Below are 25,605 nucleotides of genomic sequence, written 5' to 3'. Positions count from 1 at the left end.
GGACGCCATCTTGGAAAGGGCACGCTGACAGCCGGAGTCGAGCGCCGGGTGCAAGTGTGGAGTCCTGGCATCATGACAGCGGTGCCCACCCCCTTGCTGAGCATTGTGAATCCGAAGCCCTGGGGAACCGTTAATAAGGGACCGAACTGTGGTTGGCGTAGGAGATGCTAAGCTGTCCGACAGCTTACACTTGGGTGCAGATTTGACATTAGAAAAAGCTGTGACGAGAGCGAGACAGAGTGCAGCAGTGAAAAGGCAACAGCCGATGCTACGAGGGCAGGCGACCGGACATGTTGGAGTGATACACAGAAAGAACAACAGGGGGCAGAAGGGGACGAAAGATACGCAGTCATCTGGATGTGGCAGATGTGAAAACGTGAGGAAACCCCTCTGGAAAGACTGCCCTGCTCGTGATGCCGAGTGTAGGAGATGTCACAAAGAAGGACGCTTTGCTAAGAAATGTAAGTCAACTGGGGGTGTCCATGACGTCACACAGGCACAGACAGAGAGCAAAGATGAGGAGGACTTTGCTTTCTTAGGAGACATGTGCTCAGAGGAAACCGAGGAGTGGACTGAGTTGTTGCAGTCGAACGGGGAAGAGACTGTTTTCAAACTGGACACTGGGGGGCAGCAGTCACAGCAGTTCCGAGCATCACGCTCGCCATCGAAAAGCATGGGACACTGCAACCGCCACGTCAGGTGCTGTAGGGACCAGGAACTCGCAGACTGGAAGTTGAAGGATGCTTTAGAGGTCAACTGAGCGTTAACCAGGGGAACAACATTGTAGCGAATTAGGGGGGCAGCCCGGGTGCCGCCACAGCCGGGACGCGAACCCGTATCTCCCGCACCGCGGGCGACTACGTTAACCAGCCGCCTGAAGGGTGCGACCCGCTAGCCGCGGGCTAACGTGTCTGCTGATCCGTGCACGCACGATATGGTCATGTTGTTGGACTGTGTAAGGCCCGATGAGGTCTCCCTGCGACAGAAGCTCTCCATTAATACGGCGTCTCCACACGGCCCAAGGCCGGCGGGGGGAGGTTAAAGCCCAGTACCCCGCAGTATTTCCTGGCTCAGGGGAATTAAAGGAGCCCTACACAATCGAGTTGGAGCCAGACGCCATCCCATATGCTGTCAAGTCCACGCCGCGTCCCCCTGCCGCTGTGCAACAAGGTGCGAGCAGAGCTGAACCGTTACAAGGGTCCAAACATTAACACAACATTAACACAACAGTCACCCGCACGTGATCGTAACAGCCCCATAATCCTTCTCGCCTCCGCGGTGCGTAGCCGTCGTCAGTCCGGTGACCGCCTTCCCCCACCGCTACGAGGAACTTGTAGGAAGTGTACGGGTGAGTATTGTTTGCATGCATTATTTTGGAGGCTTGTGTGTTAAGGGTGTCCGAAGCTCCTTGGTGTCAAATAACGGTGATTAAAGTGGGGATGAGGGTTAAAGGACTGTTGGAGGGGTAAATTTAGAAACTGTTAGTGATCAAGTGTTCAAACCAAAGGCAAACTGTAAAGGTGGTTAAGATTCATGCAGATGAAACATTCATAAACAGGGTATTACTATTACCGTGTCCCATTATTGGTCCCCAGTCAGAGAAAGTGCCCCATCTTCTGCAAGGCTGGCATAAATGCATAATGTAAAAGCACTTGCACGTTGGGAAAACGGCCAGGGGGCCGTAGCCAAAGTGTTGTGCAAAACAATCCAAGCTGTGTCTTCTGCCATATTCTGAACTTGGATGGGCATCGTGTCAATATTTCACCATGAAAGGCAGGTTTATTTTTCAAGCTAAATGACACATCTTCACCATAAGTGGAAGGACATAACATGCATTATGACATCTGATTAAAATGTAAATTGAGAACATATGATATTGTACTTTGACGCGATGTGGTGACAGTATATCAGATGATGATGGGTCTGAAGAGGGCGTGGCGTTTGAATTGGATTTGACATGAAGTTTCAGTCCAACAGATCGATGCGCGGAAATGACAGGAAATGGTTTCACTGCGCAGCTCAGAACCTCATTGGTGAATGGCTGTCCAGTGGACAGACCACAGAGCTAGCTAAATTGTCCATCATGTACAAAAGTGGTTTATATGGGTTCGGTTCTAGTCGGTCTATAATGTTCTTTCTCCTGCCTTTTCTGTCACCGGATGAATTGTTGAATAAAATGCAAAAAAAGTAAAAGTAAACTGCACACAGTCACTAAACTTCTGTTTTCCTCGTGTGATTTAGTAAAGGTAAATTACATGAAGACAACGGGTCTTAAAAAGGGTCTGAATGTCTATTAGGTAAACTCAGGACAAAGTAAGAGGGCTATAATGGGGAGTGCAAAGTATAAAAGCAGGCTTCACAGTAACTCTGCAAGACCTTCTGAGGTCTGAGGTCTGGGCCCCGCTGTGGTTAGCGCTGAGACGGAGACAGGAAATCTGCACTCGACCAGAAGACTTCATCAGGGTGAACCTTTGTGGACGTAAGTTGACGTGTACAACTTGAACCTCCCGCCCCGTGTGCTGGCCGGTGCAGATGACGGTGTGTGGACAGCTGTGTGCATGTGGTTGACATTTATCCACGCTAAATCTTACAGGCATCGCCAAAAACATGCCATTAGCACGCGCCAACAAACAGGAAGCTGGTATGACCGCTGCAGTAGAAACCGGAAGTCAGTGGACTACAGTTATGCACAGAGCATACTGTCTCTTTCAGAGTCACGACACTGAGCACAGCTTTACGGCTCTCAGCGCGGGCTCTTCGGGGAGATTTCGCGGGTTCACGTGACTAAATGGTTTGGTGTGTTGACTTGAAACCGAAGCAGAAACATCCGCCTGAGAGGCTTGAGATGTACTGGAAGGGAGATACGCTGCAGCCCATTCTTCGGTTACTTGGGCTTGGGCAGCATGTGCTAGCGGAGCCCGAGGAATACAGCTCCTGTCCCACTACACTTGCACGGGTCCGGGAGGTCACGCGGACGACAAGCTGCATACAGCGCGCGTGCGGCGCGTGCCGGACCCCGTACGACGTAAAGCTGCTCCCATCTCGCTTTGTTTCTACGTGAAGAGGAACAACGTCATCAATGGTTGTCTCTCACATTCAAGAGTCGCTGTTGGATAAGATGCAGCGCTTTTCCCTGTGGCTCAAAACAGATCTAAAGATGGAGAAAAAAGGCCCTGTTGAAGACTTCCTGCTGACGAGGCACGTGACGTCTACGCGGCCCAGATGTGAACGCAGTGGTCGGCTCCTGCAGAGACCAGCTTGGTACCGCAGGGACTCGGGGCCAAGTGCAGGACCCGGTTCGAGTGACCTGGGGAAATGAAAACAATAAGAACGCAGCGTGACATTTAGCTCATATCTGCACCTGATACACAGCAGACCATAACTTCTCTATATGGAACACCTTATGGTATTCCATATGACACACCTTGTGCTATTCTATATGGAATAAGGTATTCTATATGGAACACCTTATGGTATTCTATATGGAACACCTTATGGTATTCCATATGGAATATGGTATTCTATATGGAACACCTTATGGTATTCTATATGGAACACCTTGTGGTATTCTATATGGAATAAGGTATTCTATATGGAACACTATGTTATTCTATATGGAATAAGGTATTCTATATGGAACACCTTATGGTATTCCATATGACACTCCTTATGGTATTCTATATGGAATAAGGTATTCTATATGGAACACATTATGGTATTCCATATGACACACCTTATGGTATTCCATATGGAACATCTTGTGGTATTCTATATGGAATAAGGTATTCTATATGGAACACTTAAAGGTTTTCCATATGGAATAAGGTATTCTATATGGAACACCTTATGGAATATCTTATGGTATTCGGTATGGAATAAGGTATTCTATGTGGAACGATTTATGGTATTCTATATGTAATAAGGTATTCTATATGGAACACCTTATGGTATTCCATATGTAATAAGGTATTCTATATGGAACACCTCAGGAGTTCACAGTGAAAACGCAGCCCAGGCTTTGCCAAGGTATTCATTGGCTGGGCAGTATTAGTATTAGTATTGCAGTATAAGTGCACATTGATTAGATGGACCTCCATGTTTCCTAACGGCCTGACTTGCTCTTACTGATGAGCTGCGTGTGCCAGCAACAACAAACGGCTGGTTTTATTTGTCTTGGTTTGCTAACCTTGGCACCACATGTATGTTGTACTTTCTTCTTTTTTAAATTACTGTTCTTGGTTTTGATTTTTTTGAGAATCTTCCCCATTTTTCTCTCCAATTGTACTCGGCCAATTACCCCACTCTTCCGAGCCGTCCTGATCTCTGCTCCACCCACTCTTCCGAGCCGTCCCGGTCTCTGCTCCACCCCCTCTGCTGATCCAGGGAGGGCTGCAGACTACCACATGCCTCCTCCCATACATGTGGAGTCACCAGCCGCTTCTTTTCACCTGACAGTGAGGAGTTTCACCAGGGGGACGTAGCGCGTGGGAGGATCACGCTATTCCTCCCCCCCCCCCCAAACAGCTGCCCCGAGTAACCAGAGGAGGCGCTAGTGTAGTGACCAGGACACATACCCACATCTGGCTTCCCACCTGCAGACACAGCCAATTGTGTCTGTAGGGACGCCCGACCAAGCCGGAGGTAACGCGGGGATTCGAACCGGCGACCTCCGTATCGGTAGGCAAGGGAATAGACCGCTGCGCCACCCGGACGCCTTATTTTTAGACAACCAACAAGGTAATACACAGCGACAAACCAACATTATCATGCACATGAGGGTAAAAGAAAAAAAGAAAAAGTTGATACAAAGCTGAAATGACAAGAAAAGGTGAAAATATATACATTAATAATTACCTTACATTATACTGTCATCCACAGTAATGATAATAAATATACGCCTGGAGGATATAACACACTGTATTTGTGTTACTTCTTGAAAACAAGCACAGGACAAGAACAAAAGTACTTGTACATACGTATATGTATTTACATATGTACGTTATGCGTGTATAGTGTGTGTGTGTGTGTGTGTGTGTGTATGCATGTATGTGTGTGCATGCATGTATGTATATGTATGTGTGTGTGTATGCATGCATGCGTGTGTGTGTGTGTGTGTGTGTGTGTATGTATGTATGTGTGTGTGTACTTATCTATCTGTGTGTGTGTGTGTGTGTGTGTGTGTATGTATGTATGTATGCGTGTGTGTGTGTGTGTGTGTGTATGTATGTATGTGTGTGTACTTATCTATCTGTGTGTGTGTGTGTGTGTGTGTGTGTGTGTGTGTATTTTGGATGTGCAGGTGGATGTGGCGTGACAATACAGAAGTTCTCACGACAACCTGCCGGCTCATAAGCAAAACGTTGGCTTTTGTGGGTTCTTGTTTTGTGTCGGGCTTGGTTTCGTTTGCACCAGGAGTGACTGGCTGATGAATCAACAGAAATAACTTGCTAGTGCCTCAGCCGGAGGGGGAAATAAACCTCGATACACAACATGCGCCACATTCGTCAAGTCAATTCTATTTGTGTGGCCCAATACCACACGTGTGCCTCAGGGGGCTTTACAGCAACACAGCCTCCTGTCCTTAGACCCTCTCATCGGGTAAGGAACACCTCCCTAAACCCCAACAGGGAGAAAACATAGGAAGAAGGCTGAGGCAGAGCACCAGAGGAGGACCTCTCTCCCAAGACGCACAACGTGCAATGATGTGATTACACAATTTACACAATACCACACTGAAAGAGGACAACAGCCGTGGCCTTGTTGTAGGAGCTTGTGAGGTGTTGGTCACGAACAGCGTCCACGAGGACCTCAGGTGGACTTGTGGACAGCAGCGTTGCTACACATGGGGGGGGGGGGGTAAGGGAGATGGAGAGCATCGGGTACGAAGCACCTCGTGCAGCAGCTCTGCTCCTGGCCGGTCTCCAGCAGCCAGGAGGTAGTCTGAAGGACTCACAGCCAGAACCGGGCAGGACAGGGGACGTTCTGCAGGAAGGTACCGGATCTTCTTCTGCCTCGAGGACGTGTAACATGGTCTACCGTGGTCCCCCAGCCGGACGCTGCTTCACGAAGCTCCCACAGACCTCACCTTATGACGTTGCTGTGAAGGACTCATGGACGTGTGTGTGTCTCTCACCCATTAGCTGGTGTCGGTGGCGGAGGGAGGGGGTCTCCCAATCCCAGCAGGTCATTTGGTGGTGGGGGGGTCCGTGACCGGTGACCAGCAGCCTTTTCTTCTCAGCCCACAGCAGAGAACAGATCTGCAAGATGAGTTGTTATGTGCTGACTTCAACAACACCGCCTTTAGTTTACCATCAGTCGTTACAAACATCCGTCCATCCGTCATACACACACACACACACACACACACACATATATATATATATATATATATATATATATATATATATATACATATCATCCGAACCGCTCATCCTGCTCTCAGGGTCGGGGAGATGCTGGAGTCTATATCCCAGCAGTCACTGGGCAGCAAGACACCCTGGACAGGCTGCTGGGCCAACACACACACACACACACACACACACACACACACACCTAGGGACAAGTTAGTACGGCCGGTTCACCTGACCTACATGTCTTTGGGTCACCTGACCTACAGGTCTTTGGGTCACCTGACCTACATGTCTTTGGGTCACCTGACCTACATGTCTTTGAGTCACCAGACCTACAGGTCTTTGGGTCACCAGACCTACAGGTCTTTGGTTCACCTGACCTACATGTGTTTGGGTCACCTGACCTACAGGTCTTTGGTTCACCTGACCTACATGTCTTTGGGTCACCTGACCTACAGGTCTTTGGGTCACCTGACCTACATGTCTTTGAGTCACCTGACCTACATGTCTTTGGGTCACCAGACCTACAGGTCTTTGGTTCACCTGACCTACATGTCTTTGGGTCACCTGACCTACAGGTCTTTGGGTCACCTGACCTACAGGTCTTTGGGTCACCTGACCTACAGGTCTTTGGGTCACCTGACCTACATGTCTTTGGGTCACCTGACCTACAGGTCTTTGAGTCACCTGACCTACAGGTCTTTGGGTCACCAGACCTACAGGTCTTTGGTTCACCTGACCTACATGTGTTTGGGTCACCTGACCTACAGGTCTTTGGTTCACCTGACCTACATGTCTTTGGGTCACCTGACCTACAGGTCTTTGGGTCACCTGACCTACATGTCTTTGGTTCACCTGACCTACATGTCTTTGGGTCACCAGACCTACAGGTCTTTGGGTCACCTGACCTACATGTCTTTGGGTCACCTGACCTACATGTCTTTGGGTCACCTGACCTACAGGTCTTTGGGTCACCTGACCTACATGTCTTTGGGTCACCTGACCTACAGGTCTTTGGGTCACCAGACCTACAGGTCTTTGGGTCACCTGACCTACATGTCTTTGGGTCACCTGACCTACAGGTCTTTGGGTCACCTGACCTACAGGTCTTTGGGTCACCTGACCTACAGGTCTTTGGGTCACCTGACCTACAGGTCTTTGGGTCACCTGACCTACATGTCTTTGGGTCACCAGACCTACATGTCTTTGGGTCACCAGACCTACAGGTCTTTGGGTCACCTGACCTACATGTCTTTGGGTCACCTGACCTACAGGTCTTTGAGTCACCAGACCTACAGGTCTTTGGTTCACCAGACCTACAGGTCTTTGAGTCACCTGACCTACAGGTCTTTGGGTCACCAGACCTACATGTCTTTGGGTCACCAGACCTACATGTCTTTGGGTCACCTGACCTACAGGTCTTTGGGTCACCTGACCTACAGGTCTTTGGGTCACCTGACCTACAGGTCTTTGGGTCACCAGACCTACATGTCTTTGGGTCACCTGACCTACAGGTCTTTGGACTGTGGGAGGAAACCGGAGCCCACGGAGGAAACCCACGCAGACACGGGCAGAACATGCCAACTCCACACAGAGGACGACCCGGGACGACCCCCAAGGCTGGACGACCCCGGGGCTCGAACCCAGGACCTTCTCGCTGTGAGGCGACCGCGCTTGCCCCCATGCCGCCCTCATTACAAACATTGAACTTTTGAGTGAATTGTTGGATCATCGTTCTGTGAGTCGAGGCTAATGGATGTGACTCAGCGGGTCACATAAAGCCCAGCAGAACATGACCAAGAAGTGTCCAGTATCAGAATAGGCAAATCCTAAACCAACAGGATTTACATTCATCATGTTCGCCATCGTCCCATCGTGACGTAAGAAACAAACACCTGTGAATGTGTGGGGGCGGAGTCAACGCAGGCCCCCGCCAGCGCGTCCCAAACCCTTACTGCTCCGTCCTCCCAGCCTCCGCCTGTTGCAATCAGATGTCTCTGCCATGGACACCAACCCATTGCCTAGACACACACACACACACACACACACACACACACACACACACACTTAGTACACACTGGCAGCATATGATTGTCAGCGGGTGGATAGTTGGAGAAGAGGAGTGGAAATCCAGCGGACAGCTTTGCAGGTTTCCAGTGTTTTCCATGGCAGCCACACTCAGACGGGTACCACATGAAAGGGGAGCCCAACATAAACCGTCTTGGTAAGGTCTTGGGCCACCGTGAGCCTCCACAACAGCTTCAGTGCTCCTCGCCGTAGATTGTACAAGTCCCTGAGCTCTGCTGGATTGATGAAGACCATCTTCCAGAAGATGTTCCCTCATGTGTGGGAGAGGGCTGTCTAACGGGTCGGCCCCAAATCCATCATGGTCATCCTCAGCAAGCCCTTCCCACACTGAGACACCTTACATCAGCTTAGGGCGGTGTTCCTTATCCGATGTGAAGGCCTCAGGACAGGATGTTGTGTTGCTCTAAAGCCCCTTGAGGCAAATTAGCCATTTGTGGTATCGGGCTGTACAAATACAACTGACTTGACTTGACAGTTCTGTGCTGCCCCAGACACGCCCACTTCTATTGGCAGTGAATTGGTTTTGTTTTAATGTGTTTTGATCTAATGTGATTGGACAATTCTCGTGGCTGTCAATCATGTTCACACCCACCACCACACCTCGTCTCAACTGTCAGTCATCCACCTTCTACCAACCCCGATAACATCTATAGGCTACATGGTCCTTCTTAACAACTGTGCCTGTGTGGACACTAAAGCAGCTGTCAGGAGTGCTGCCCCAAGCTAAATTGCGACACCCCAAAATATTTTAGCACCACCCGCCACTGGTGATAGCAGTGGAATTAAGTGGTGTATCAAAGCACCACAGGTCTCAATTTATTGTGTACATGCTCCACATCTTCATGAATTAATTAAAAAGAATTTACAGTGTCTCTTTAAAGTTATGTGAGGGGGAGCCTGCAGTTAAAACCCACGTACTCTGAGCGCACGACGGCCCACGGCTGAAGACGGCGGCGGGAGGGATAACGAACCTTAACGGCGCTGGGTTGTCTCATCGTGGTGATGGGCTGGCGTGTCCCCGAGGGCACCGCGACATCAGCATCCCAGACGCTGAGGAGGCCGTCGGTGGAGCCGCTGGCCAGCCGGTCCTCTGCCAGCGACCACTCCAGAGAGCACACGCCGGCCTTCTGCATCGCCATGCCAACCAGAGGAGCAGGAGCCCGTGGGTCATGGTGATGTATATGTCCCAGGATAGAGCCGCTACCATGGTGTGTGTGTGTGTGTGGAGGGGGAGGGGGAGGGGGAGGTTAATACAGGGATGATGTCATCACTCTGTAACCACACCATCTACTATAGACAATTTGTAGTATTATCCACGTAGCAATGAACATTTGGCTCAGATGTGGACCACACTTCCGGGTTTTTGTGGCCCAGAGTGGCTGCCAAAACTCAGCAGCAGATACACCTAATGGGCCAGATGTCACGTGTGGTATCAGCCATTTCGGGCCCATGTGACACCATGTGACACCTGACAACTGGGCCAGAGGTGGTCCAGATGAGGGCCGGATGTGTCCGCTGTCTGGATAGTATCTACACAGCTGCTTCAAACAGGGAGGAGTTTGGTTTCATTTTTTGTGCTGAATACACGTTGGGGTTTTTTGCTCGGGTGGGGAAACTGATTGCCCTGGTAAATTCGACCAGAAACCCAAAATAAGAATAACAAACTAGGCTATCTCTCTCTTTTCCAGGGTGAAACACACGTTATGATCTGCCAAACTGCCGACGTCATAGGAAGTCATCAAAGACCAAACAACAAAACAAAACCTCCAACCATGATACCACCACATAGGTCGTTTGTCCTCTAATACCACCCACGGCAGCGTTTCCTAAATTAGCGCCCCTACCGGCGGCAGGAGGTATGCCACAGATACTTTTCGCCTCTGTGCATTGTGGGTTTTTAAAACGACGTGAGAACAATAGAATATGTAGTCAGTGAGTTTGTGTTGTTTCGCCGTCTAGTGTAGTAACTAAGATTGCTACTGGCAGTGTGTTTACCTATGAATGACGTCATAGGAGCTAACTTAACGTTAGCCACAAGTTAGCAAGTCAGCCAGCGTGGACGTTATGACCGCTATGTGACATTACACTTTGCTTTTATTAATATTCCTTCTCACGACAGCTAATGGAAGGAGAAGCTTATTGTTACAGGGGAAGTGACGTAGCATAATTATGGAGGACCGCGAGGACGTAGCTCAACACGTCACTATAGGTGGTAATTAGCTGCTTGTGCTGACCACCCGTGGGGGGGGGGGGGTTGGTGGAGGACGGTTTCTCAAAGACGGGGGGAACCATGTGACATAGGAGCGCGTCACAGCAGCGCAGCTCAAGGTGAGTAGGAGGAGGACGGGCCGCTGTTGGCCAAGCGAAGTCTGAGCACACCGGACAGAAGCTGGGACGAGACGTTCCCCTACAACACTGCCACCTTCGGTCTGAGCCACACCCACCACCTCCATCACTGTCCTCCACATCTACACCCTTTATATCCTTTATACATGGACACCTCCATCACTGTCCTCCACCTCTACACCCCTTTATATCCCTTATACCTGGACACCTCCATCACTGTCCTCCACCTCTACACCCCTTTATATCCCTTATACCTGGACACCTCCATCACTGTCCTCCACCTCTACACCCCTTTATATCCCTTATACCTGGACACCTCCATCACTGTCCTCCACATCTACACCCTTTATATCCTTTATACATGGGCACCTCCATCACTGTCCTCCACCTCTACACCCCTTTATATCCTTTATACATGGACACCTCCATCACTGTCCTCCACCTCTACACCCCTTTATATCCTTTATACATGGACACCTCCATCACTGTCCTCCACCTCTACACCCCTTTATATCCTTTATACATGGGCACCTCCATCACTGTCCTCCACCTCTACACCCCTTTATATCCTTTATACATGGACACCTCCACCACTGTCCTCCACCTCTACACCCCTTTATATCCTTTATACATGGACACCTCCATCACTGTCCTCCACCTCTACACCCCTTTATATCCTTTATACATGGGCACCTCCATCACTGTCCTCCACCTCTACACCCCTTTATATCCCTTATACATGGACACCTCCACCACTGTCCTCCACCTCTACACCCCTTTATATCCTTTATACATGGACACCTCCATCACTGTCCTCCACCTCTACACCCCTTTATATCCCTTATACATGGACACCTCCATCACTGTCCTCCACATCTACACCCCTTTATATCCTTTATACATGGGCACCTCCATCACTGTCCTCCACGTCTGCACCCTTTATATCCCTTATACATGGACACCTCCATCACTGTCCTCCACGTCTACACCCTTTATATCCCTTATACCTGGACACCTCCATCACTGTCCTCCACATCTACACCCCTTTATATCCTTTATACATGGGCACCTCCATCACTGTCCTCCACCTCTACACCCCTTTATATCCCTTATACCTGGACACCTCCATCACTGTCCTCCACCTCTACACCCCTTTATATCCCTTATACCTGGACACCTCCATCACTGTCCTCCACCTCTACACCCCTTTATATCCCTTATACCTGGACACCTCCATCACTGTCCTCCACATCTACACCCTTTATATCCTTTATACATGGGCACCTCCATCACTGTCCTCCACCTCTACACCCCTTTATATCCTTTATACATGGACACCTCCATCACTGTCCTCCACCTCTACACCCCTTTATATCCTTTATACATGGACACCTCCATCACTGTCCTCCACCTCTACACCCCTTTATATCCTTTATACATGGGCACCTCCATCACTGTCCTCCACCTCTACACCCCTTTATATCCTTTATACATGGACACCTCCACCACTGTCCTCCACCTCTACACCCCTTTATATCCTTTATACATGGACACCTCCATCACTGTCCTCCACCTCTACACCCCTTTATATCCTTTATACATGGGCACCTCCATCACTGTCCTCCACCTCTACACCCCTTTATATCCCTTATACATGGACACCTCCACCACTGTCCTCCACCTCTACACCCCTTTATATCCTTTATACATGGACACCTCCATCACTGTCCTCCACCTCTACACCCCTTTATATCCCTTATACATGGACACCTCCATCACTGTCCTCCACATCTACACCCCTTTATATCCTTTATACATGGGCACCTCCATCACTGTCCTCCACGTCTGCACCCTTTATATCCCTTATACATGGACACCTCCATCACTGTCCTCCACGTCTACACCCTTTATATCCCTTATACCTGGACACCTCCATCACTGTCCTCCACATCTACACCCCTTTATATCCTTTATACATGGGCACCTCCATCACTGTCCTCCACCTCTACACCCCTTTATATCCCTTATACCTGGACACCTCCATCACTGTCCTCCACCTCTACACCCCTTTATATCCCTTATACATGGACACCTCCATCACTGTCCTCCACCTCTACACCCCTTTATATCCTTTATACATGGGCACCTCCATCACTGTCCTCCACCTCTACACCCCTTTATATCCCTTATACCTGGACACCTCCATCACTGTCCTCCACCTCTACACCCCTTTATATCCCTTATACATGGACACCTCCATCACTGTCCTCCACCTCTACACCCCTTTATATCCTTTATACATGGGCACCTCCATCACTGTCCTCCACGTCTGCACCCTTTATATCCCTTATACATGGACACCTCCATCACTGTCCTCCACGTCTGCACCCTTTATATCCCTTATACATGGACACCTCCATCACTGTCCTCCACGTCTACACCCCTTTATATCCTTTATACATGGACACCTCCATCACTGTCCTCCACGTCTACACCCCTTTATATCCTTTATACATGGACACCTCCATCACTGTCCTCCACGTCTGCACCCTTTATATCCCTTATACCTGGACACCTCCATCACTGTCCTCCACCTCTACACCCCTTTATATCCCTTATACATGGACACCTCCATCACTGTCCTCCACCTCTACACCCCTTTATATCCCTTATACATGGACACCTCCATCACTGTCCTCCACATCTACACCCCTTTATATCCTTTATACATGGACACCTCCATCACTGTCCTCCACGTCTGCACCCTTTATATCCCTTATACATGGACACCTCCATCACTGTCCTCCACGTCTACACCTCTCTGTATCCTTGTTATAAATCTGAGACAGGCTTATTTAGTCCTTAATACATCAGGTCAGCTAACATGTGTACAGCCCTGCCTCAGCATTACAGAAGCCTGATCCAGGACAAGTCCTGGAGAAAGACCCGGGGTGGGCCGTGTGCCGAATAACCAGAGTACATTCTACTTCATCAACGGTGAGTGAAACGTTTGGACTTATCAGTTAAAGCATTTGTTTAGTTAATGGCATCATCCTCTGCATGTAGGAGTCCAGCAGAGCCTTTCGTAGCCTTCATTCGTCTAAATATAGTATGTCTAAATAGATCTGATATGTGACAATGTTAGTTCTCATAATGATGCAGCCAAACTCATGTTTTCCTTTTGACATCTCTCTGTCAATTACTCAGACATGTGAAGACACACAGACACACACACAGACACACACACAGACACACACACAGACACACACCTGCTCAGTAAGTGCTGTTTCCAGGAAAGCGCTCTCACCACAGACAGATGGGACTGCAAGCAGCCCACTGTGCTCTGGCGCTCCACGTCCCACAGCTTGCAGAGTCAAACAGGAAGACATTAGTCACAGCCGTGAATCTGTCTGCAATCCCACCCAGCGCAGGGGCCCCAAATGCCCGACTAGTTTCACAACTCAGATATGAATCACAGAGACGAAAACACTTGATCCTCAGCCACATGTGGACTAACGGGCCCTACATGTGGGTCTTACTGCACCTGTATGTCTCCTCGTCTGGTGCCGACACTGAGACGCCTGCCGTCTCTGCTCCAGCAGACAGACGAGATGGCCTGCTGTCTGTGATGAGGCGGCTTTGGGTGCAGACGTCCACTTAGAGACTGTTTTTCCGAGTCCCACAGGTAAACCGAGGGGCCCAGGGCCAAGGCCACCATCCCATCACTACTGCAGTCCAGCAGCCTCGTGTCTGTGAAGGCAAGCAAGCAAGTTTATTTATATATTTATATAGCACACTTCCTGCACAGGCCAATTCAGTGATCACTATCCCAACCACTTCTCCTGCTCTCGAGGCCGCGGGACACTGGAGCCTATCCCAGCAGTCACTGGGCGGCAGGCGGGGAGAAATATGATTCAAATAAAAACAAACAGGAACTCTGTCGATGCAGTTGCCCACTGGGGTCCGGGGTTCGCGTCCCGGTCTCGTCAGATCCGACTATGGCCGGACTCGATGAAGCAGCGATAATTGGCAGCGCTGTCTTCGGGAGGGGGGCGGAGTCGGCTTGTGTTCGTCACATGACTGCGTTTCTGGGTGTGTGTGTGGTGGGGGGGGGCAGTGGTTCGGCCTGGAGTCGCCTTGTCACGGAGGTGGGGAGGCGTCTCCTTGGAGACTGCCGGCCGGAGAGATGCAGTTGGAGAACGCCTGCAGTACGAGGGTGGTGTTTGAACTAGAATAGGGAGCGATTGGCCACTAAATTGGAGAAGGGAAAATTCAGAAATACATTTAAAACAAAAACAAAACCAAACAGCAACAATCGTTTCCTGTCCTCTACATCTGCACCCCTTTATATCGGGCTGCCCCCTGAATTTGCTACCAATGTAGCGAATTCGGGGGGCAGCCCGGGTACCGCCACAGCCGGAACACGAACTCTTGTCCCCCGCACCACGGGCGACTACGTTAACCGGTCGACTAAAGGGTCCGAGCCCTTAGCCAAGGGCTAGTGAGTCTGGTTATCCCGCGCTTCAGCATGCCAGCTCCCTCCGGGTGACCTCTCGGCCTCACCGTGCCACTCCTGACCCCACTGCAGCGAATATAAAATACAATGAAAATACAAAGTACAAAAAGACAAATAGAATAAGAACATAGTCCCTCCCCCGCCGGGAGGGACTGGAGAGCTACTTCCAGAGTTCAGGCGCAGCAGGAATGAGGCGCGAGTGTTGATGCTAACCTCCAGGTAACATGTGCTATGCAGGGGCAGATTTCCTGAACTAACGCCGGTTTCTGACAACACCTCTTTAAGCAGGGCTTCCCAGTTTGCCCCCTGGACAACAGACAGGAATTCTCCACACGTGTTGCCTTTGCACTGAGTATGAACTCGGAAAGCCGAGCGTCTGAATCATCCTGACTCTCACACAGAGAAACGGAAACTCTCACTCTGACTCACTCCAACTCCTGACTTGTGCCATCTCACTACTGGAGCCTTTCCTGAGCTTAGTTGAATGGTGGCACTGGACGTTATCGCATGACATTTGGCCCCGAGACCATTGAACACACATCAGACGACCACCAGACTGATAAACGCTTCACGATAATGTTAGACGACATCCAACTTTTCCAAAACCAGGAACACAATGTCAGTATGTCTGTATGCAGGCTCCATAATGCAGGTACAGTTCAACCAGTTCATCTGCACTCAACGTTTATTCACAGATATGCCTCCTTCAAGGTGAAACACACTCAGAGCAGTCAGTGGAGGCAGTTGCTATCAGGAAAAATACAACCAGACACTCCACCGGCCAAATGTCCCGCCCCCCTACCACAGCAAGACCACAAATGCAACACAAGAACTGTAGCTGGTGTGGCAGGAGTTCCCACAGTAGACAGGCATGTCCAGCTAAGATGCCACTTGCAAGAACTGCCAAAAGAGAGGGCATTTTGCAACTGTCTGTCGGTCTAATACAGCAGTGGCAGAAGTGTTACGAGAGTAAGACATGGAAATTGCATTCCTTGGCTCATTAGATGATGGTCAGGGGCAGCCATGGGTAACCCATATCAGCCTGTGTGGCTGCAGCGCAGAGTTCAAAGTCGACATGGGGGCTGACGTGACTGGGATTCCAGAATGCCTATACCCTGACCTGCATGCAGCTCCCCCACTGGAAAAGACTAATAAGGTGATCCAGGGACTAGGTCGGTCCCCACCGGACGTACGGGGGAGGTTTTCAGCCACCTTAATGACAGGTGAGAAGTCCACACAGCAGAATGTGTACGTCATCCGTGGCCTCAGAACGGCCTTACTTGGCTGCCCCGCCATTTTAGCTGTAAGCCTGGTGACAAGAGCAGACCTAAACTCAGTCACTACCTCCTGCAGCCTAGAACAAGAAGTGAAACAGCGCTTCCCCACCCTGTTTGACGGTCTCGGCAGGCTTGAGGGCGATTATCACGTAGCCCTCAGACCAGATGCAACACCCTACACTCTCTCCACGCCCAGATGCGTTTCTCTCCCTCTCATGTTTTGAGTGAAGGATGAACTTACCCGGATGGAAAAGTTGGGCATCATCTCACGAGTGGAAAAGCCCACAGCTTGGTGTGCAGGGATGGTGGTTGTGCCCAAGGCGGATGGCCGGTTGAGGATCTGCATAGATCTCACCAAGTTAAATGAAAACGGCCACCGAGAACTCCACATCCTCCCCTGTGTTGAATCCACGCTGGGCCAGCTGAAGGACGCTAAAATCTTCACAAAGCTCGACGCGCAATCAGGATTTTGGGAAATCCCACTGTCTGTGGAATCTATGCTCCTGACGACTTTCATCACTCCATTTGGCCGCTTCTGCTTCCGCAGATTGCCTTTTGGAATCAGTTCGGCCCCGGAGCACTTCCAACGGTGCATGTCCCAACTCCTAGAGGGTCTGGGTCTGGAAGGGGCTCTATGCCACATGGATGATGTCCTTGTATTTGGGGCTACACAGGCCCAACATGATACACGTCTCATGGCAGTGCTCGAGCGCCTCCATCAGTCAGGACTCGCACTCAACACAAAATGTGAGTTCTCAAAGAGGCAGGTGAAGTTCCTGGGCCAGGTCATTGATGGAGAGGGCGTCCGACAAGGTCAGGGCCCTCACCCACATGGCAGAGCCGAGAAACGTAACAGAAGTCCGACATTTCATTGGCCTTGTGACACACCTGGGGAAATACCTCCCAAACCTCACGGAAAAATCGAAGCCACTCGGGGACCTCCTGAACAAAGACACCTCTTGGTACTGGAGCCCACAGCAGTGCCAAGCCTTTACGGATATAAAGAATGAGCTGTCGACCCCACCTGGCCTAGCCTTGTATGACTCCAGTAATGAGACCAAGGTCTCGGCAGATGCGTCCTCCTATGGTCTGGGGGCGGTCCTCCTTCAACGGCGCCGAGACACAGACTGGCGCCCCGTAGCGTACGTTTCACGGGCTCTGACGACCACAGAACGGCGCTATGTGCAGATTGAAAAGGAGGCTCTGGCTATAACGTGGGCGTGCGAGCATTTCAATGACTTCCTGCTTGGCATGACTTTTCAGGTTGAAACAGATCATAAACCCCTCCTCGCCCTCCTAGGGACCAAACACCTCGATGAACTATCACCCCGCATCCTGCGGTTTCAAATGAGACTCATGCGATTCCATTTCTCCATCTCACACGTGCCTGGAAAGAGCCTGGCCACAGCAGATGTGCTATCTAGAGCACCGGTGCATGCCATTCAGGTTTCGAAGGCCCCTGTAGAAAAGTAGCTTGTCGAGGGTTTTGTGCATTCTGTGATCTCCTTACTCCCTATCACAGAAAAGTGGCTCATTGACCTCAAACAGGCTCAACAGGCTGACAAGTTGCTCAGACAGGTGGCTCATTACTGTCAGGAAGGGTGGCCGGACGATGTCAAGCATGACAATGCACTCAAGGCTTATTGGGCTGTCTCAGGTGACCCCGCCATAGCCCAGGGCCTACTGCTTAAGGGCACCAGATTGGTTATCCTTGCTTCAATGCAGACGGACATACTGAACAAAATCCACACAGGCCACCAAGGCATCTCCAAATGCAGAGAGAGGGCCAAGTGCTCTGTCTGGTGGCCAGGACTCAGTAGACAACTACAGGAGGCTGTGGAAAAGTGCCAAATATGCACCCAGAACAAACTGCAACCCCCTGAGCCCCTCCTCCGTGGAAACACTCCTGACAGTCCCTGGGCTGACCTCTGTCATCTACATGACTCCACCTACCTCGTCATGTTCAATTACTTCTCGCAGTTCATTGAGGTCACCAAGCTGCAGTCCACCACCTCATCGGCAGTTGTGGAACGCATGAAGTCATGGTTCTCACGCAACAGAATTCCACTTACAGTGGTCACAGAAAATGTACCACCGTTGTCCTCTGACACCTTTCGTCTTTTCTCAAGGGCCTGGGACTTCCCTCAAGTGACCTCTAGCCCACTCTACTCACAAAGTAACGGCGTGGCAGAGAGGGCCGTTCAAACTGTGAAGCAACTCTTCAAGCAATCATCTGACCCATACCGAGCACTCCTGGCCTACTGCTCCACGCCCCTCGCTGGTGGATATAGCTCATCCGAACTCCTCCAAGGACAGCGACTCTGCCCACCCTTCAGTCCTCCAGCCAGGCTGGCCTGATCTCTCAGCCTCCAAGGGACAAGACCAGCAGTCAAAGCTGAAAGAGAAAGCTCACTTTGATACTTGTCACAGAGCCAAAGTGCTGCCAGCACTCAGCTCAGGTGACTGTGTCTGGGTGCGGGACTCTAAATAAAAAGGTGCTGTACAGCGAGAGACTGTACAATGAGAGCCTGACACGCTACAGTCTTATTATGTTGAAGCGGGGGGCTGCATAGTGAGGAGAAACCACCGGGATCTCATCGTCACACAGTCAGATGGGGGTGGCTCCACTGATCCTGTCCTACCCCATCCAGTGGACAACCTGCTGCCTCCTACTCACCATGAGACAGCCTCACCCCACCTGCCCCCCGCCGGTACCCTGAGAGGGTGCAGGGTCCCCCGATACACCTACAAGACTATGAGACTAATCTAGCTTAACACGGAGGCTACTCCCATGGGCAGAATAATCCCAGAGACCCTCCGATTCAGGGTCAGGTAGTCCACCCTGGCCCTGATAGCTAGTGTGTTTCTTACACCCCCTGTTGGTTCATGTTAAACATTAAAGTAGCCTATGTTTAGCTGTAGCCTACATCCCGACAAGTTATGTTGTTTTGTTGTTTCAAAGAAAGGGGGATGTGGTGATAGCTGGCTAGCGTTATCTTTGGAAGCCCCGGTAGGGGGCACTAGTTACATTGCAAGGTGTTTTAGGAATAAACCCAGGGCTCGTTATTCGAGTGTTCGCCTACGATACTGTCTCCGTTATTCATTCACGTCTTTACACAAGAGACGCTTTTGGACAAGACCTGGGAGAACAAGCCGGTGGTGGGAAAACACCCGCCATCGCCTGCTTGTTTACTCGCCGTTCTGAGAAGAAAGCGTCTGTGCGCAGGCGCGTGGTGTTATTGGGGTCCAGCGGGAGAGCTCTCTACTACAAAGTTCCACCGCCAACTGCTGGCCTGGCATGCACACTACAGCGTCTTCAGTCGTTCTTTGCGGATCCGTGTGCATGCGGATCGTATTCAAAACGATGTCGTCTGAACATGGAACTTTTTTAAAAGGCAAAGGAAAAACCTTTCCGTTTTTAGCAAGACCGTTGTGGTGTTCTATTCACAGAGGATTGGTGCACTCATCCATCATCCAAACCACTTCTCCTGCTCTCAGGGTCACGGGAATGTTGGAGCCTATCCCAGCAGTCATTGGGCGGCAGGCGGGGAGACACCCTGGACAGGCCACCAGTCCATCACAGGCCCCCCCCCCCCACACTCACACCTAGGAACAATGTAGTACGGCCGAGTCACCTGACCTACATGTCTTTGGACTGTGGGAGGAAACCCACGCAGACACGGGGAGAACATGCAAACTCCACACACAGGACGACCCCCAAGGTAGGACCACCCCGGGGCTCGAACCCAGGACCTTCTTGCTGTGAGGCGACCGCGCTAACCACTGCGCCACCGTGCCGCCCTGAGAGGATTGGGGAATGGTGGCAATCCCAGCATTGTAAGGTCCACAGATGTATGACCATCACTGAACCGGGGGGGGGGGTCTAAGATGCAGCAGTGCAACCTGAAGAAACAGACCCGTGCACGCATGCAACGCACACATCCTCCGGATGCCCAGTGAATAACTGAGTGAACTACACACGTGCATGTGAGTGTGTGTGTGTGTGTGTGTGTGTGTGTGTGTGTGTGTGTGAGGCTTTATTCTGACAGATTGTGTAAAACCCGAGTGTAGCAGAGGCCTCTCTATTTAAAGGGTTATGTGGAATATCTGAGCTTTTCCTGAACCATAATAAGACTTGAGTATATGAGTTGAGGAGCTGGAGTCAAAGTCAATTACATTCAGACTCCCTCCCCCTCCACACACACACACACACACACAGACACACACACACACACTCATCTGAGATTTCTGCATTTACAACCCATAACGTGCTAGATGTCGTCTGCCTTCCTGTCTGCCAGCAGTTCTGCCTTGCTTTGTGTGTGGTCTTTATTCACATCACTGGCGAGCTGATTAGCTGAGCAGCTCTGCAGCTCTGCAGCTCTGCAGCATCACACACTGCACACAGCCCCTTGGAAGCTAGCAAGCAGAAATGACTGGCGCTCTCTAACGCCGATGGGGCTGTTCAGGGGCTTTTTTGTGGATGATGTTGTGTTTGATCACTGTTGTCTTACAGTAGTCGTTCAGCAGCGAGGGTGCAGCCATCTTCAGAAGTGCCTTGCTCTGTGGGTCCACGGAAGCCCCGTTCAGGACGGCAAATGGCTGAAGATCGCCACTCAGCTTGTCGTCAACGTCTGCAAAAACACGATCACGTGACAAGCAGAGGAGAGGAGCGTCACATCCATGAACACAACTCGCACGGTAAACCCGGATTGTGGCGACACGCCAGACACACGTGTGTCAAGTCGCCCTGGGCCTCTCTTTACATAGGTCAGCCTGTAAAGTCATGTCAGTGATCCCATCAAAGAAATAAAAAGTGATCATGCACAATCACTGATTTTATATGTATATATATACACACACACACACACACATATATACACATATATACCCACGATGCAACTGAGGGGTCTCTGTTTTGGTTATGTTGTGGGATACTGAACATGTTAAAAACGACATATGTGTTGCAGATAGCGGGCATGTGGTGGAAGGTAATGGGGAGGTTATGAGAGAAGTTGTATTAACAAGCTGCTATTTGCCACCACGAGGGTAAAGAGGAGGCAGATGGATAAATAAGGGAAGGATCAAGCTGACACCACTACCAACTTGTGTCTGTTAGGAGCAGCTCGACTTGTTAACTCCGAGCGGTTGGCTAAGAAATCCATGATTTAACCACGTCACTATATAGATATATCGATTAAAACCTCTATATATCTATATATCGGGTTTTTTATCGGAGCCCGTCAGTGGTGTTGATGAAAGTGCTCCACAGATGAGGATCAGAATATCAAGACAGAGGTAGGATAAAAAACGTTCAATACGCAGCCGTCCAAGCTTGCTTCTTGCGTCGCGCACTCATCAGCTGCTAATTATATATATTTATACACACACACATATATATATACATATATATATATAAACATGTCAAATAAGGGTTTTAGGACCGTGGGTTCACATGCAAATTCAAACAATTTTCCTATTCAGCACTGATAATCAGTCTTTTGCATTTGCGGCACGAATTTGGCGCTAAATGTGCCGCAATCGACGTTAAATACCCAGTCTCTCATTCACAAACACGGGCACACGTTTAAAACCACGCCTTCCTTGTCGCTGGTGTGACGTCATATGTGTAGGCGTGCCGATCAGTGAGTCAGCGCGGGGATACTGACGTCAGAAAGACGTGTTTTCAACAGGCTGACTTGAAGTCTTATCAGAGGTTTGGGACTTCACGCATGCGTGTGTGTGTGTGTGTGTGTGTGTGTGTGTGTGTGTGTGTGTGTGTGTGTGTGTGTGTGTGTGTGTGAAAGACAGGACAGGTCCATATACCCTACCGCTCTTGTGTGTATTCCCATCATGTATTCTTGCTGCGTCTGTCCACACCCAGTCCTGCAACACAACGTACCGCTGCCTCAGAGCAAGGCTGTTTCATGGGTTTCATTCTGCTCTGCGGCGCCACACACGCGCCACACACGCGCCACACACGCGCGTGCAGGTTGCATTAAACTGTGAACAGGTTTGAGAGCTGACATGACATTAGTGTTGCACACACACACACACACACACACACACACACACACACACACACACACACACACACAGGTAAGGGCTTATTCAGATGGTTCTCATCTGAGCAAGTTCTGGATAAGCGTTGCAGCCTTGCGGCCGACATTACGCCCCCTACAGGACGCTTTGTTATAATCTCTCTTTACTGCGATCTCTCCTTTCTTATAAGCGTTGGGCTGGGGCCGACATTACGCCCCCTACAGGACGCTTTGTTAGAATCTCTCTTTACTGCGATCTCTCCTTTCTTATAAGCGTTGCAGCCTTGCGGCCGACATTACGCCCCCTACAGGACGCTTTGTTATAATCTCTCTTTACTGCGATCTCTCCTTTCTTATAAGCGTTGGGCTGGGGCCGACATTACGCCCCCTACAGGACCCTTTGTTATAATCTCTCTTTACTGCGATCTCTCCCGTTTCTTATAAGCGTTGGGATGGGCCGCGATCTCCTCCTTGCGTATGGAGGATAAGCAAAGCTTGACTCCTGTTTTCTCTTTAGCCTTTGACGTCAGGCACATCTATTCAGGCAAATACTGCAGGTCTTAGCTCTCTACTAGCGACTCTTACGACGCACGCGGTCGCGCACAGAGAACGTGGCGACGTCACATCCGAATGGACCGTAATACAATGAGTATGGGCGCCATCAAATAATAACACTTAACACCCCCACTTGCTCTTAGCTCGTTGGATTACCTGGAAAACAAAACAACAACAACAAATGAGGCTTCCTCTTTACCTTGACAATGAGAACACACTCTTCGCACCTCTAAGTGCCAAACGTGCCTTGAGCAAACCTCTTTAGCTTTAGCTTGGCGGCTGGCTTCGTCATTACATCAGCTGTGGGTGAGGTTGTCTCCTCGTAGTCACTTCCTGGTTTCTGACTGTAGCCTTTTGCTACGAATCTCGCCTGGTCTTATCAGATCCATCCATGTCACACTTGAGTGTGTAGACCCATCCACCCCCCCCCCGCCAGTTTACCTGGTGGCAGCTGGGTGAGGCTGAAGCTCTCGTTCTCCTCCAGTGATCGCGTCTCCTCGTTCATGGCATTTTTCCACTGCCTTGGTTTGGTTGACGCCATGGCGTCCTGGTAGGTTTGAGGAACGCCGCATACTGCTCTATAACAAGAGTCCACACCTGTTTGCAGTTTGTCCTCTGTATCCTCAGTCTCGAGTTCCTGTAGGTGGGCTGGTCTCCTCTTGGTTCGCGGTGGGTTCCTTCTGGTTACAGTCTCGGTGACTTTGCCCGGCTGTGTCCGTTCAGTCTGTTCAGGTAAAGTCCCAGAAACTCCACTCTGCACACCCTGACCCGGTGACTCAGGTGTTTGTGTTTCCTTTTCTTCGGCTATCTTGGTTGTCAACTTCACCAACCTGTGCTTTTGGGCCCTCTCTGTGTCTGGATAGTACACTAGATAAGCTGGGCTGTTTTTATCGTAGCCAATGAAAACACCTTTCTCGCCCCTAGAGTCTATCTTCCCTTTCTCTTACCTGTAAGCAAAACAGATTGATCCAAATGTCTGCAGTTTGGATGTGTTTGGTTTCTTACCTGTGAACAGCTCGTATGGCGTTTTCTTTGTGCGCCTGCTGTAGCACCTGTTCCTCCCATAAGCTGCTGTCTGCATAGTGTAGCATAACATAGCTTATCTGGTAACTGGCTTTCTATCAGTAAGCATCTGCTCATATCATGGAGAGTTCGCCGACCTCTCTCTGCTGTGCCACTTTGGTGGGGTGAATAGGGTGCAGACGTCTCGTGTCTAATCCTATTCTTGGTGAACGGTGCCTGGAAGTCTCGGCTTGTAAACTCGGTGCCGTTATCTGAACGGATACACTTGACTCCTCCGTAAGGTGCTATGTCTGCTAAGAACCTTTCTGTGGCTTGCACTGGATCACTCTTGGACCTTAGGAAATACAGCAGCACGGTACCTGAGTAGTCGCCTGTAAAAGACTGTGCATATCTGTACCCTTCTGTGCTCAGTGTTGGCATGGGACCGGCTTAGTCAGTGTGGACTAGTTCTAAGGGGTTCTTAGCCTTTCTGTCTGGCTCCCTAGTTCTCGTCTGGGTGAATCTGCCCTGTGTACACACTTCACATAACTGATCTGGTCTGACTGCCCTTCCTTTTATCTCCGCACCTTTCACTACACCTTGTAACTTGTCTACATCTTCACATAACTGATCTGGTCTGACTGCCCTTCCTTTTATCTCCACACCTTTCACTACACCTTGTAACTTGTCTACATCTTCATAGTTACAATGACCCAAGATTTCATGCCAAGTTTGCATGTCGTGACGCCCTTTACACTGGTCAACACTCTCCTCAACAGTTGGCAAGTAATACAAATTTAGACAATTTAACTCACGACTGGCAGGGCCAGAACAATTATAACCTCTCTTTTAATACGACCTCTCTTTTATTATAATCTCTTTTTTAATACGACCTCTCTTGATTATAATCTCTGTTGATTATAAACTCTCTTTATTATAATCTATCTTTTAATACGACTTCTCTTTTATTATAATCTCTTTTATTATAATCTCTTTTTGTTATAATAGCTCTTTTAATACGACCTCTCTTTTATTATAATCTATCTTTATTATAATCTCTTTTTATTATAATAGCTCTTTTAATACGACCTCTCTTTTATTATAATCTCTCTTTATTATAATCTCTCTTTATTATAATCTCTCTTTTAATACGACCTCTCTTTTATTATAATCTCTCTTTATTATAATCTCTCTTTATTATAATCTCTCTTTTAATACGACCTCTCTTTTATTATAATCTCTCTTTATTATAATCTCTCTTTATTATAATCTCTCTTTTATTATAATCTCTTTTTATTATAATGTCTCTTTATTATAATCTCTCTTTATTATAATCTCTCTTTTATTATAATCTCTTTTTATTATAATGTCTCTTTATTATAAACTCTTCATTATAAACTCTCTTTTATTGTAATCTGTCTTTTATTATT

The 25,605-nt window shown here is 49.4% G+C and overlaps 1 protein-coding gene across 1 annotated transcript in view; it reads right to left on the bottom strand.

Annotated features, from left to right (window-relative positions):
- Positions 1-3,209: 3,209 nt before the first annotated feature.
- LOC130112909 (cell division cycle protein 20 homolog B-like) overlaps positions 3,210-25,605 on the bottom strand; it is a 36,235-nt gene continuing 13,839 nt past the window's right edge. The window contains 9 exon segments of the mRNA XM_056280435.1: positions 3,210-3,307; positions 5,729-5,836; positions 6,134-6,257; positions 8,246-8,371; positions 9,410-9,638; positions 14,054-14,148; positions 14,311-14,534; positions 21,092-21,211; positions 23,615-23,720. Coding sequence (XP_056136410.1) covers positions 3,210-3,307; positions 5,729-5,836; positions 6,134-6,257; positions 8,246-8,371; positions 9,410-9,638; positions 14,054-14,148; positions 14,311-14,534; positions 21,092-21,211; positions 23,615-23,720 — 1,230 coding nt within the window.

Source organism: Lampris incognitus, chromosome 1 (genome assembly GCF_029633865.1).
Source record: "Lampris incognitus isolate fLamInc1 chromosome 1, fLamInc1.hap2, whole genome shotgun sequence".
NCBI lineage: Eukaryota > Metazoa > Chordata > Actinopteri > Lampriformes > Lampridae > Lampris > Lampris incognitus.
The sequence above is the reverse complement of the archived record's forward strand: the minus strand, read 5'-3'. Positions and strand labels throughout refer to the sequence as shown.